General features: G+C 37.5%; 1 protein-coding gene across 9 annotated transcripts in view; it reads right to left on the minus strand.

Annotated features, from left to right (window-relative positions):
• Positions 1-14058, minus strand: part of PICALM (phosphatidylinositol binding clathrin assembly protein) — a 62521-nt gene that overhangs the window by 25411 nt on the left and 23052 nt on the right. For all 9 annotated transcript variants that reach the window (XM_015280759.4, XM_025146922.3, XM_040647300.2 and 6 more), the window contains exons 2-11: positions 10838-10980; positions 8941-9016; positions 7592-7694; positions 5675-5768; positions 5052-5163; positions 3723-3829; positions 2663-2704; positions 1881-1966; positions 541-664; positions 70-206 (exon numbers count right to left, since the gene is read on the minus strand). In XM_015280759.4, the coding sequence (XP_015136245.2) occupies positions 70-206; positions 541-664; positions 1881-1966; positions 2663-2704; positions 3723-3829; positions 5052-5163; positions 5675-5768; positions 7592-7694; positions 8941-9016; positions 10838-10980 (1024 nt within the window). The remainder of the gene's footprint in view (positions 1-69; positions 207-540; positions 665-1880; positions 1967-2662; positions 2705-3722; positions 3830-5051; positions 5164-5674; positions 5769-7591; positions 7695-8940; positions 9017-10837; positions 10981-14058) is intronic.

Genomic DNA, 14058 nt, shown 5'->3' on the forward strand with positions numbered 1-14058 from the left:
TCTGCAGAAATTGAAATGATACTCTGGCTGCACCCCAACTCACAGTGAAGCAACATTATTGAAACATACCTGTTTGAAGAGCTAGGAGTAGAAAAAATATCAATGGCTGGTGTAGTCATTATGCTTCCTGCTGCAGTTGACACAGGAGAAGCTGCAGTTGTTAAAGAGGTATGAGGTTTCTTTGCAAGTTCTTTTAGACGTTGCTCCTGTTGGAAAAGTGAGCTGGCATAAGAAATCCAGAAACAACATTTGTGTATATGAGTTTGGAGGCAAGTAAAACTTAAATATTTTTAATTATTTCACACGGTAAAGTATCTGATAAACAAAATTACTGGAGACATTGCTGCCACAAATCCTTCGGAAACATTACTTCACAAACCCTTCACAAGTTGCATGGCATACATACATGTGATTTTACCTCCAGCATTTTGACAATAGCACATATTAACTTTTGCTTTTTGCTCTGCTCTGCAAGAGCCTTATTAAAACTATCAATAAGAGCACAGAAAGTGTTTTGAGTTAAAAATTTCAGATGCCTACCTTTAAAGCTTTCAAGCGAGCCTGTTCTTCCTCTAATGCAGCTTGTTTTTCCCTTTCATCAACTTTTGTGAGAGACAGGCCAGTGCTTGCAAGGGAAGAAACTGCATTGGAAAGGGTGGTAGCCCTAAAGTAATTGGGCGAGAGTAAATCTGGCTGTTAATAGGTGACACGTGATAGGAACATGTGAAGAACACTTTGCCTGTATCCACCCTCCTGCTCAGTCTCCTTTTGAATTCTTTAAAGGACTGGTTATATCACCATACAATGCAAAGTGATGAGTTTTCCTCAGGTGCACTACATGAAACACAAAACAAAAACACCACGAAGTGATACTATTCACTCTTGTATGCTGAGCTTTGGCTTTCAATCCCTTAAGTTTCCCCTTCAAACTCCATCACAGAAATTGATGCCTGAAGTTTTAGGCTAACAGGAAAAGAGTAAACATGCATGTAGATGTACAAGAATCTCTGACAACATAGACTCAGATTCAAACTGTTGGCCAATTCAATAGATTTAGTTAAGAAACTGTCAATGCAACCAATATACCACAGACAAAAATATCTATCATCAAGCTTAAGAATGTGCAGAACAGATGAATTCAAACACTTCTCTTCTAAAATACAGTAACCTCACAAATGCCAGCAAAACAGTGCTAAAGTCCTAAAATTGCTACAGGAGAACATGTAAAATACTACTGTATTATTGTCTGGGCATGCAACAAAGAAATACTATCTAATTGAGCATGACTTCTCCCTCCATCCCACAGTACTAAGCTTCTTTTATTTAAACATAATGAAGTTATTTGCCTAGAGGATTTCTCTAGATTGTACTTGTGTTTTAGCAAGCATTTGCAAACCAGTGAATGCCTTAATCTCCAATTACTTTAAGCAACCATTTTTAATTTAAGGACTTTTGGAAACATTTTCTTGCTTCTGACAAAGAATTACAATTGGGACGGAAGAGTCTAAGGACATTTATAAATAAATGCTGCTTATCTTCCAGAAGTCTAATTATTAACAGAAAATGAAGATTTATGTGCAGTAAATTAAAAAAAGAACGCTTCTCTTCAGAAGTTCAAGATTAGATGTGAGAAGTTGAACTACTGGATGAGGGATTCTACAGTAAACCTTTGCAGCTCTTTAGATTCTATTTCTGTTGGTCTGGAGGAAATTGTCTGAAGTACTCAGCAAGACATGTAACTCCCTCTTCTATTGTTACTAATGCAACCTTCACTTCCACAAAACCTACACAAACTTTTTTATAATCTAACCTCAAAATAATGAATTTAACATTGGCTTCAACATTTTTTTTTAAATTGCTAAGGATAAGAGCATAAGCACCTGCTTGCAGCTGTAGAATCTTTGATTTTCTTTCCTTCTAGAGAAGCTAAATGTTGTTCCAAAGCATCAAGAAGGCTACTTGGTGCCTACAAGAGACAACAGGGAAAAGATAGGAAAAAACCCTAAGGTAAAGCATGTCAGTAGTTAAGACTTCCAGAGAATACAACGGTAAGGACTAGTACAACTCTAAATACTTATATCACACCTTGGCATCCAACAGATATTTAATTACTTTAAATATAACCTGAGGTTGTCTCATCACTGTTTCACTCTGTGTAAAATGACTCACCAGTAAGTACTGAAATATGTCAAGAGAAGTTAAAATTAACAGCTAGAAAACAGCAAACAGAATTAGAAGTAGTCAGTATTTCTAGAGACTAAGGAAATTGTACCTGAAGTCTTTTCTATGTGCATGCTCTGCAAACCTTCAGAAATTATTTCTATAGGCTTGTAGCCAAAAGCAAGCTTGGTAAAAACTGTAGCTTTGAAACATCATGTAAAAGCTTCATTATGTGAACAAATTGTGTTTTCAAGCATGATGGAAATTATATTGTCACAAAACTCAATTAGAGTATGAAATAAATGGCCTCTAACATTTTACAATAGCATCACTGCAAACAAAAGCCAGACTTTGACAGGGGTTGGATTTAATCACAAACTTTGAAATAACTTGGTGACAACATACAGAGGAAAGCATAAGTGAATGCTATAATGCCAAGTCTTTCTGATTATGCAATATCAAAGCTGACATGTAATAACAAATACATAATAGGTTTATCTACCTGGGAAAGATCTGGTATGTCTCCTCTGTCAATTCCAACTTGCTGTAATAAAACAAATACGCTTTAGAACCTGTTTGCATTTAGTAAAGACAGCGATGCTCAGAAGGCAAAGAACAATAAAAATGTAGTCAAATAAAAAGCATAACTCTATATACAGTTTAAGTCTCGATAAACTGAATTCTGTAACTGTTGGTTGTAATTAGTATAGTCTTTTGTTTAACACGTACACATTCAAAGTAGGCGAGTTACAGACTTCTTACACATACAGCCTTGCAAACAAAGCTGAATGAGAATCAAGTATTCCAGAACTGTAAGGCTAGAGACCTTGCCTGTCCCATAAATTACAGAGCAAGTTCTCAGATCTACTGATACAGAGATGTAATTGCTCAAACAAAGCACCTTCAAAGGTTTTAGAAGAAGCTTTCTTTAAAAGCTCTTGCTGTTCTCTAAAATGTACAACAAACAACGGTCTGCACAGCAGGATGTATGTACTCTTAAAGTAGGAAGATTCATACTTTTACCAACTGAAAGGACAAACTGAAAGCTTTACAGCTTACCTTCTGAAAAAATACGAGTAATAAAGAAAAGAGCATATCAGAACTGAGAGACTTCTTTACTCAGCAATCCTTCAGAATGCATCAGATGACATTAAAAACCATTTTACAAGGTAACTGATTTTTCTGTCTATGAGTTAAGTAAGTACAGGAGATAACTAAAGAAACTGAGTAAGCATGTTTGTTAAACTTATTTCATTTAAAACTTGACAGAATCATGGATTTCAAGCTAGAGTACATAGAAAGTAGGAGATCAAAGACTGCTACCAATATTAAGAAACCAAGGAAGTTTTAAAATACTCATTTATCTTTTGCTTCAGGAGAATGTGCAAATCTACAAGTACTTTGCAGTCAGGTTTTTCCAACAGTCCTCAAATGATCTGATCACAAGGACAGAGACTGTCAAATGACAGGAATGAAATTCAGCTGAACGGAAGCAGTATTTGGTTTATGAGAAAATCAGCTCCTTCAAATAGAGGGTAAAGTTTGGCTGAACATGGTTTTACCTCTGCAACTTTGAGGAACTCTGAGATCCGTGTCATTCTAGTAAGGAACTTCTTATATATATCAAGGCCTTCTTTGCACTGGTTCTTTTTCATATCAAAGTACTTTTCTAAAAGCAGGAAGAGCATGCACATTAAATAAGAAATCACACAGCCTGCAGTGTTCCCGTGCATATTTCAAAGTAGAAGCATATAAAATCAGGCAAACAGAAAACGCCTGCAGATTTGTTTTGCCACGTTTACTGCAGAAGTCACTATGCCTAACTCATACCAAATGACAAAAGCTCCCCTGAACATGAACTAATGATCATCTGCATGCAGTTCCACCTTACCTGGTAGGTACTAGATCTCCCACATTCATAAATACCCTGAAGAGGATAGTCAGGACTAAGAATAGGTCACCTTTCTTGTGGAAAAAAGAGGCAATTTTGTGGTATGACAATCACAAGTCTACTCTATACCAGCAGCCAGCTATCAGGCAAGATGTTGGTATTTTCTGTAAGACTGATGCTTTTATTTTTATAGCACTGTCTACAAGAGAGGCATGCAACAGACTGCAAAATACTGGTGCAGGAAGTGGAGGGTTCCACCCTGCCTTCTTGAAATAGTGCTTTCAGGCTTGTTTCTATATTGAGCTTCAGTCAAAACATGAATTAAAGCAACTGTATGAAAGTTCTTATTACTAAGAGAAAAGAACCAGCCTGTGACTTGAGACTGGAAGCTTGACTATTCATTGGCTAATTCTGGGTTTTCCTTTCCATTTTGCAAGCATTGTGACAGCACCTAGATAGCTAGATTCAATCATGTAATTCAAGAACAAGCAAGTGAGCACACTGCTGTCAACTTAATTACTCCTAGATAGGCTCCCTTGTATCTCTAGTGTGCGCAAATGAAAGAATCTGAAGTGGGAAATCAATTTCCCCTAAATACATGACACTCTCTAGAAATAAGCCAACAAATTATTACAACGAACCAACACTAAAGCTTCAAAAGCCAAGTGATTGCGAGTTTGTAACTGATGATAACCTACCACATTTAGAAATAAACAAAATAGGATCATGTTTCTTAAAGAAAAGTCATTGACATCATGGCTTGTGTTCGCCAAGCAGTATGAGACAAGGAAAGCAGTATGACAAAAAGAAAACCTTGAATTCACTTTGCTTTCAGAAGCTTACTGATCCCTACATGTAATGCATTGACTTGAGGAAATCTGTAATATTTTGATGTTTTATAACAACATTATTTCAATTGCTTTAAAAAGAGCAGATATTTGCAATGGTTTACTGAGCTCCCTCCCCAAAATTAAGCATTGCAGAAAGCAGTTTTATTTACCCAAGAGGTTAATAATCCCTTCGTTATATGCCGCAAACAGTCTAATGGCATCTTTGAAGAGAAGCATGAAGGCAGCATTAATTACACCATTTGTAAGTTCATTGCTATTGACCTAGGAAGATCAGAAAAAAAGTTAATTTGACTGAATCAATCTCTTACTGGAAAACTTATAGTTGAACTTCAGTACTCTATCCAAAATTATGCTCATTGGCTATTAACAAAAGATAAGGAGAAGAGTAAATCAACAAAGCGTTTCCCAGCAGAAAAGAAATTCTACCCTTCTGGCAACCATTTTTGTTAACTAATGTTAATGTTAACTAATGTAGCGAAAAACACACAGGGCAGAAATAATCAACTTCTACACGTACAAACAAGTATTACATAACATATATGATTAATAACACTTAAGACAAAGGATTTTCTTGCACTGAGCATCATTTTTTTCCTGCTTTCTTGAAATATAATCTATGAACAGAATGCATTTTGCTCCACAGGCTCTGTACAAGACAGACACAAAGAAAGAACATGGAGGCAAGTTCAAGACCTTGAATCTTAATATATTTTACAGGTTTTTTTTAACAACAAATGCAGTATGTTTGATGCGTACACATTGCTAAACTTACATTGAAGTCAAGAAGTGCATCCATTTGGTTCTGTATAATTGGTACAGTTTTTAGGAGTTTTTCTGTGCTCATTGTTCTCATTACTCCATCAGCGCTGTTGAGCAAAACAAAAGAAAATTCAAGTGAATTTTGAAGGCAATTGTGACTGAGAAACAGAGTATAGAAAATAAAGCAGGTCACTGAAAATACTTAAATTTGTGTGGTCATACAAAGCAGGGATTTGACCTTTAGGAATGCTGTCTAGCCAATACAATTGTAGTAACCGCAGTGTTGCCAAAGAAATAGTTTTTAACCAAAACATGACTCCATAATAAATTACTCTGAGGGAATGAAAGTGATATTTAAGAAAACTCAGTTATGATACATCAAGTAAAAAAAAAAAACAGAAAACAAACTTCGTGTCTTTTGTTGAAGTTTGTTTTTACCTATGATTTTTCTAATCACCTGGTTATTATTTCAAATAATAGTTGAAAATTATCTAGACTATCAAATTGAAAGCAAAGAGAAAGAAAAACAAACAAGGTACTGTGATTTCAAGCTTTCCCAGAAGAATTACAAAGACTACATGAGACTTGCTTTTAATGGCAAACTATCAGTATTTGGTCATTTATTAATAGCTCAGACTAGACTTATTTTGCTAGGCATTTAAAAAATGCATTGCAAGACTATTAAAAATATCCAAAAAATGCAACAACCAAGGAAGAGATTAAATCACCTCAGTGACAACAAACAACTGCTGTAAGACAGATCAGACAGCCTTATACTTCATCTGCACGCACAGGGCAAACCAAATGTTTCCTGGAAGTGCAAGTCTCCCAGTGCATCTGCACAGAAAAGGCCATGGCTGCTCTCCAAGCTGGAAGGCAGCAGGGAGCTGGCTGTTTTCAGCTTTCTCCTCCAGCAGCATTCTCCCTCCTGACAGCCAACAGCAACTGCAATAAGCCTTGTGTGGCAGGGCATGTGTGCAGAGCCCTGACAAAGGCTGAGGTGTGGAACCAACAGATTGCTGCCCCAGAGCAGTTGTTTGTGCTGTTCCTGGAAGAACCCTCAAGCACATGCTGCTGTAGTCTTAAAACATGACTGCATCAGAACTGTGCATCTCTGGTGTATCCAGTGCACCTACTGTACCTGCAGCCACCAGACCACACACAGACCTGATGTGTGGAAAAGACTAACAGTTTTGTGTCATTGGGACTCCCATCCAAGAGTAACAGGAATATGGGGATTATTACTACAGGTTAATACTGCAGAGCCTGTTTTAACAATGATGCATAAGGGATTTGGACAGTGTTACAAGGGAGCACTATGTAGTCCACTACTGTGGTTAACTACCAACTTAACAGTTTTAAATTGAGATTCATGTGGGTGCTAAAGTTCTAGCAACACTAACTTGCTACACTGTCTGTGAATGATAAAGGATGCTCAAACATAAAACTATTTTTTTAAACTTTAAAAATTGCTGTGTACAGAGATCATGAATGAGAACAGCAAGACTTTCAGTAATCACCAGTACACCTTCTCTGGCACTCCTGATGAAAGACATCCCCTAATCAGCAGCACACAAGTTACCTCATTACTGGTGCTCTCTCTGCACTGTGATTTTACATGTAAAATGTGAACCTGGCCTCAAGCGACTAGTATCTCTTTATGGCACTCAGTATCGATGCGCTCGATGCACATTTATTCCATTTCTATACATTAAACTCAAAGTTACAACAAGCAGTCACTCAAGTAAAATATTATGTTCCCTTGTGTGTCCTCACACTTAAGTGAGAAAACCAGATGTCACTAAGTAACTTCACTAATATTTTCTTAAGCACACAGCATTGACATGTAACCAAAACTGATGTTTCCCACTTTGATTACAAAAGGAAGACAAAAAACCTCAAGGTAAGTAAAAATAAAAGTAGCTCTTACCCTCTTTTTACTTTCGTGAAGTCAAAAGCCACCTGTCTGTAGGAAACTGCCTTTTCATTCAGGTATCTGCTATATCGCCTGATAAATGTTGACATGTCATAGCCTAAAAAACATTTAAAAAGACATTTCAGAAGCTGATTACTTATCTAGTCATAGAATCACAGAATCATAGAATGGCCTGGATTGAAAAAGACCTCAAAGATCATCGAGTTTCAACCCCAATGCCATGGGCAGGGTCACCAGCCCCTAGACCAGGCTGCCCAGAGCCACATCCAGCCTGGCCTTCAATGCCTCCAGGGATGGGGCATCCACAATCTCCTTGAGTAATCTGTTCCAATGCGTCACCACCCTCTGTGTGAAAGAACTTCCTCCTAATATCTAACCCAAACCTCCCCTGTCTCAGTTTAAAACCATTCCCCTTTGTCCTATCACTATCCACCCATGTAAACAGTCATTCCCCCTCCTGTTTATACGCTCCCTTCAAATACTGGAAGACCACAATGAGGTCCCCCCACAGCCTTCTTTTCTCCAAGCTAAAGAAGCCCAGTTCCCTCAATTCACTTACTCTTAAAGGGCACGATACCAAAAACAGCATCATTCTATTTTTGCCTGAATTTGTATGGTTAGCTTGCCTATGTTACCAAGAACAGCGCATGTCATTGTATTCAGCATGTAAATCAATAAAATTATTCAATTTAGTAGACCTTGGGCTGTCACTGAGAAGGCTGCTGTCCCCAGGCAACCACCCAGCACACCTGTTTTAGAACTTCTGTAGAAAAATTATAACCAGCTATACAAAAAGCAACACAGAAGGAAGGAAAGCTATCTCAGAGAAAAAAAAATAAAAATAGAGAGTCAATGACATACATCATCAGAACTGCACTGAACTGTAGTAGAACCAAATGAAGTAAAAACTTATTTACCCATAGAGTTAGTCTCAAAGACCAGTAGGACTATCTCTGAACTATTTTGAAATACATCTGTTTTCTTTGTGCAAGTCAGCACATCTCACTCATACACTGCATGCAAATGTGATGGATTCTGAAATTTAATCAAAATATACCCCTTCAAATAGACAACTCTTCTCAGAAATCGCAGGAATCCTAACTTGGATCTGTTTAACTGAGGAAGTTAGGGGCATTTACTCCAAGTCTTTTTTAGAAAAGATTTCCAAAGCAAATTCCTCCAGGATATAACTTCCATACAACAGCACTCTAAGTTAAGAAAAGCAGTTTGAGATAAAATACACAACAATTACTTCTCCAATGCCAAGTTCCATCAAAATTACTGAGTTGCATTTGCCAGCACACTACTACACTACTGCTATTTAACAAAAAATGCTGCCTTACCTTGCAATCCACTTTTGTCTAGGAAGTTGCTCAAATTAAACAACGTGTTTCTGGACGCCAGATACTGGATAAAGCGCTAAATGAAAAGAACAATTGGAATTTTTACCACACTGACCCCACATTGAAACTGAGGTAATAACAGAAACTCTCATGATACAATACATAAAATTCAGCTTTTAGGCTTTACCATTTATTTCAAGTCCACAAACTATTACAAAAACTCAGTTGAACTGTAATACGAAGACTGAAAGACTTCATTTACACCAGAATGATGTATCAGAAGCTTCTAAAGAAACTCCCCACCAAATACATAAACATTCCATATGCTCACAATTATTTCACCAGTTTCCATTGTGAAAGTTTATTTCATTTTACCAACCTGTCATGTAATTTCACTCAGCACATAGTTAAACAGTACTTAGCTTAAGCATCAAAATCAGGTGACAAAGGTTCATTTGGTTATGAAGTAAGCATTAAATAAACAAGGAATCCATAAAAAGCATTAACATCACAGCGCCATGCTTAGCGTATCTCAAATTAGTTCACCGTAGTTCTGAACTCTTTCACAAAATGAATGATGTGACATCTTTAAAGAGACATTTCAGGTTGCTGGCAGCAGATTTAAGTTGGTAGGAAAAATTATTTTGTCTTATGAAGCACTCGCTAGAGCATGGCTACAAATATAAACCAGACAACCATTCACTTGTGATAATATTTTGACAGAAGAAAAATAGTTCTGATTAATATAATGTGTCCTAAATTATTTTTGTTAGCATAAACAGCAAAAAAGACTAGAGAAGAGTAATGCACTCAGTACTCTGCCAAAGGAATTAAGTGAAAGCTGGAGGATCAAATGCTTCTCAATTTTTACAGAGTGATTTACAGATTCTTTATGATCTAGATATCTCCATAGGCACTTGATTTCCATGTTTACTGTCCAAGTGCTATTTCTAGCTGCCAAATATTTCTTGAGAAGCACTCTTAGCATCATTACTTCTGCAGTACATTTGGCAATCAAAGTTTGGCAGTTTTATTCTTGACGTAGCAAGTATTTCAGACAATGACACCTTAAGTTACTGTGAAGTGTATTGGTATCAGCATGAAACTTAAGACTCCAAAAGCAAGCATAGCAGAATCACAGAGACTATTTTGGAAAGTGCCAATTAGCCCAACAACGATGCTTAATGTCAACATGAGAAGTTTGCCCTCTTGTGGCTTACTTTGCTTCAAAGGATAGATTCGGTGCATTTCACCAAGACCAGAAACACTCTGCAGCCAATCTGCAAGAGAAACCTCTAAGCGTGCATATATATTTCGTATATATCATGAATCTTCATGCAAACTAAAAAAAACATTTGGTCTTCTTTACAAAGTACTACTTGTAAATTCCTAAAGCTACCCCTTAACTCCCAAGTTCATATGCACTATGCTATACTGACTGTTTGCAATACCAAGCAATGCTTACAATGTTTCTAATAAAGTCTGATAAGTAACTTTTTTTTTTTTGAGATGTGGGAAATCCAAGCAGTCACTGTGCTCAGCATTTTGAGAAGGCCCCACAAGAACTCAAGTTGTGAAGCAAAACAAGCTTATTACTTTGTTTAAATTAATGTTTTATTCATTTAATTGTGCTACAGTGTGCAATGCTACTGGTCTGCGTACACTCAAAGCCACAGGCACGTGTCCACCCTTTGCTGCAGAAGGCTGAGAGTTAATGGTCACAATCAGTTACCTTGAATTTTCAGTAATTAAAGTAACACCTCCAAGGAGAAGGCACTAAAGCTACTAAATCATATCTCATAGCTCCTCATCCAGACAATAATTAGTGGAAGGATTTAACTGACATTTATAGGAATGAAGTGCTTTAACCATCCTCAAGACATATTTTCAGCATTACCTCATTTCCATACACCATTAGATGATGGGTTGTGATGAGAGATTTGAAGACCACCACCCAGCTACTGTTGGTAGTTCTTTCAAACAAACTGTCTGCCAGCTGTGGGATGTTCACATTCATCTCATTTGTGCACTGGATTAAATCTGCAATGCAATAACAAAACTTTTATAAGTTCTAGGAAGGAAAATCAGAGAAATACAAAAAACATCGCATTCACTTTCTATAAAGTAATATTTTCTATGAAAACTGAATGTCTTTCCAAGAAAAAAATATCTGAAAAGCAGTCAACTAGAACCTCATTAACACAAATTCAACTCTTCTCACTGCCAAGATCCCAGGTCCTCAATTGTTTTTGCAGTTGCCTTATAAGGTCCTAGAACAGAAGCACCAGAATAATTTATGCTACCTCTGACTAACAACTCCCAGCTTCAGGTTATCTAACACTTTAAAGAGCAATAAGAGTTCTTGCTTGTTACTATTTAATGAAGTGTGGCTGGAAGAGTGGAATTAATTGTAACACATGAAACCTCCCATTTCTGGCTTCTTAATGGACCAGCAAACCCCTATAGCCATTGGTTCAATGTGACTAATAAATTGAAAGATTACTCAGTCTTGATACAATGCAATCACCACCTCCAAAAGAGCAACAGAGGAAATGTGAAGTTTAAGAACGAGCCTCTAGCTCCAGAGCAGAGGCTGACAGATTAATTTACCTAAAACTAAGTTGGCTGCAACTAGAAACATGGTCAGAAGCACAGCAAAACACTGAAGGCTGGGTAGCTGAAACAGAGCAATCCAATTTTTGTTCTGCCAGAATTTCTGGTAAACAAGATCCGGTGAATCCTCACGTGGTTGTTTAAACAAGTAATCCTTTTTGTCTCCTAGATCTGTCAGTGTCAAAGATGTGTCACCAGGAGGAGCCCTGCTTATAATGTAGCCAATAATAATATGGAATAATCCATTAACTTGGTTTCAAATGCTATGAAGGAAGTGAAGACTTAAGATCACAATGCTACATAAACAAAAGCAGAAGCAACTGTTTACATTCAACTGTGATATAATACAGCTTGGTAGCACTAAATACTAAGTTTTCACTTCATTCAACAGCAGCACTGATGACATTTCACTGTTATTAACATCCCACAGAGAAAACAGTTCTTTTTGCTCAGACTTGAAGCCTTACTAATGGCCATAGTTTAACATGGATCAAGACTGAAGTCCTATCTGTGATCTACTAAGATTTTAAGCAGATTCTATGTTTCCAGTTAATTCCGAATACAAACATTTAATCTTTGAAGACAGAAGTATTCTATTCTGCTATGAACAAACTCTTATCATGAGTGACTGAAGTCAGGCAGGACTTTCTTCAGATACAAGAAGCAGGTAACATATGCCTACTGTAAACTCTGAACTAGTAGAGTCAGAACTGAAACAGCTGGTATTTACAAGTTTAATAATTAAAGGAAGCAAGCAGGAAATGATTTCCACATTCAAAATGTATTGAGATGGAGAGATTAGCCATTCCTTGATCTACAAGTAAAACTGTGATGACTACAGGCATTCATGACCTCACTTTTAAGGCATGGTTATCTATTATTGGATGATGACTTTAGGTGTTAAGACAATGTGAGGATATTACTCAGCAAGATATATGCTCTGAGCTGGCCATTAAAACCAAGCCCTGCAGCTTCTTGATCCTTGCCACCTAAGGAATAATGTAAGCAGTTTTGTGCGAGGCAATCTGACAGAAATGCACATTAAATATAAAGGTATGCATCACAGTACATCAAGTCACACACCGCAGCCTAAGAGGTGCAACACAAGTCAGAAAGGGAAGGCTTCTATTCCTAAACACAACATTTGCCATATAGTCAATCACAATGAGGTGTCACTTAAATCCACTACCTCGAGTTGCTAAAAAATTACATCTGTTCTAGAGTATATTTTACACTGGTAGAAATGTTTTCAAAGAAAACAGCTTTCAAATCATGTTTTGATATCTGTCGCTGCGTGTAAAAGAAAACAGCCTTTATGACAGCAGCAGAAAACCATTCCTCACAGCACTGATGAGCGCTTATGTGAAAAGCATGTGAATGAACTTGGTGAGTGGGGGGAGAGGGGCAGGCACATTAGAAAGGAGAAATATCAGCCAACTGGGAGAAAATAGGCAAGAACAGAAGTAAATACACAAGTCTAGCCTTGAATGGAAGGCAATAAATTTGCAAACGCAAATAAGGGTAAGAGTCGGTACAAAACTCTTATTTCTACAAAGTTAGTCCAGCAAAATAAAAAGCTTCTTTCTGTATAAAAGGCAGGTTGAACAGATGCACGGAAGTTTTACATGGAAGATGCTTTTCATCAGCACAGATGCTTAGCAGTCTGGTACATCCTGATACCCTCAAGTGCCTTTATCATCGATGTAACTCTTCTGAAACATGTCTAAAAGCTTCTTTGAAAGTATTTGCATGAGTAATGCTGATTTGGTAAAGAAATACTTGTACAGTTAGGCCTCAATTAGATCAGGCATTTTTATGCTAACCATGGCATAAGAAGCACAGCACGGATATAGCAGAAGGGAATGCAGCAGCCTGCACTCCACACTGCTGGGCTGGCTTTTCAGGAACAGCCTCACATACAGTGTTGTTCCTCACCCTATCCTGTCCATAATGAAGAGGCACAAACGATTATTTTCAACATTCTTCACCTGATACAACCAGGTTTCACACCCCTACCCATCACACTACTAGCTCATGGCTGCTAGTTACTGGGCATGGTATGAGCAATACTATACAATAAAACCAGCGCTATCTAGGGATAAGGCACTTCCAAAGTTTCAAAGAAAGCAGCAGTACGCAACAAGAACTTTACCTTAAGCTTGCTGCTGGGTGGGACACTTGCATGGGGGAAAACTTTAAACAGCAATTAATGTAAAGCCATATCCATGTGTGGAGGTGGAGACAGCCCAAAGTTCAGCAGGACAGCCAGAGTTGAAGAATGTAGACTTATTCCATCAGCAGAAGACAAAGGGAGGTGGGAGGGAATATAAACATTACCTTCAGTCAGACATTTTTGTGTGGTTAACAGCAGAAGTATGATAGGCAGCAGACATTGCAGCAAGGGAAATTCTCATAGGAAAAAGAAAAGGATCTTAAATGAAAGAGGTCAGACACTGGAATCCATAAGGAAGCAGCTCCTTTACTGTGGACCCTGGACAAAGGAGG

Source organism: Gallus gallus, chromosome 1 (genome assembly GCF_016699485.2).
Source record: "Gallus gallus isolate bGalGal1 chromosome 1, bGalGal1.mat.broiler.GRCg7b, whole genome shotgun sequence".
NCBI classification, from domain to species: Eukaryota; Metazoa; Chordata; class Aves; order Galliformes; family Phasianidae; genus Gallus; species Gallus gallus.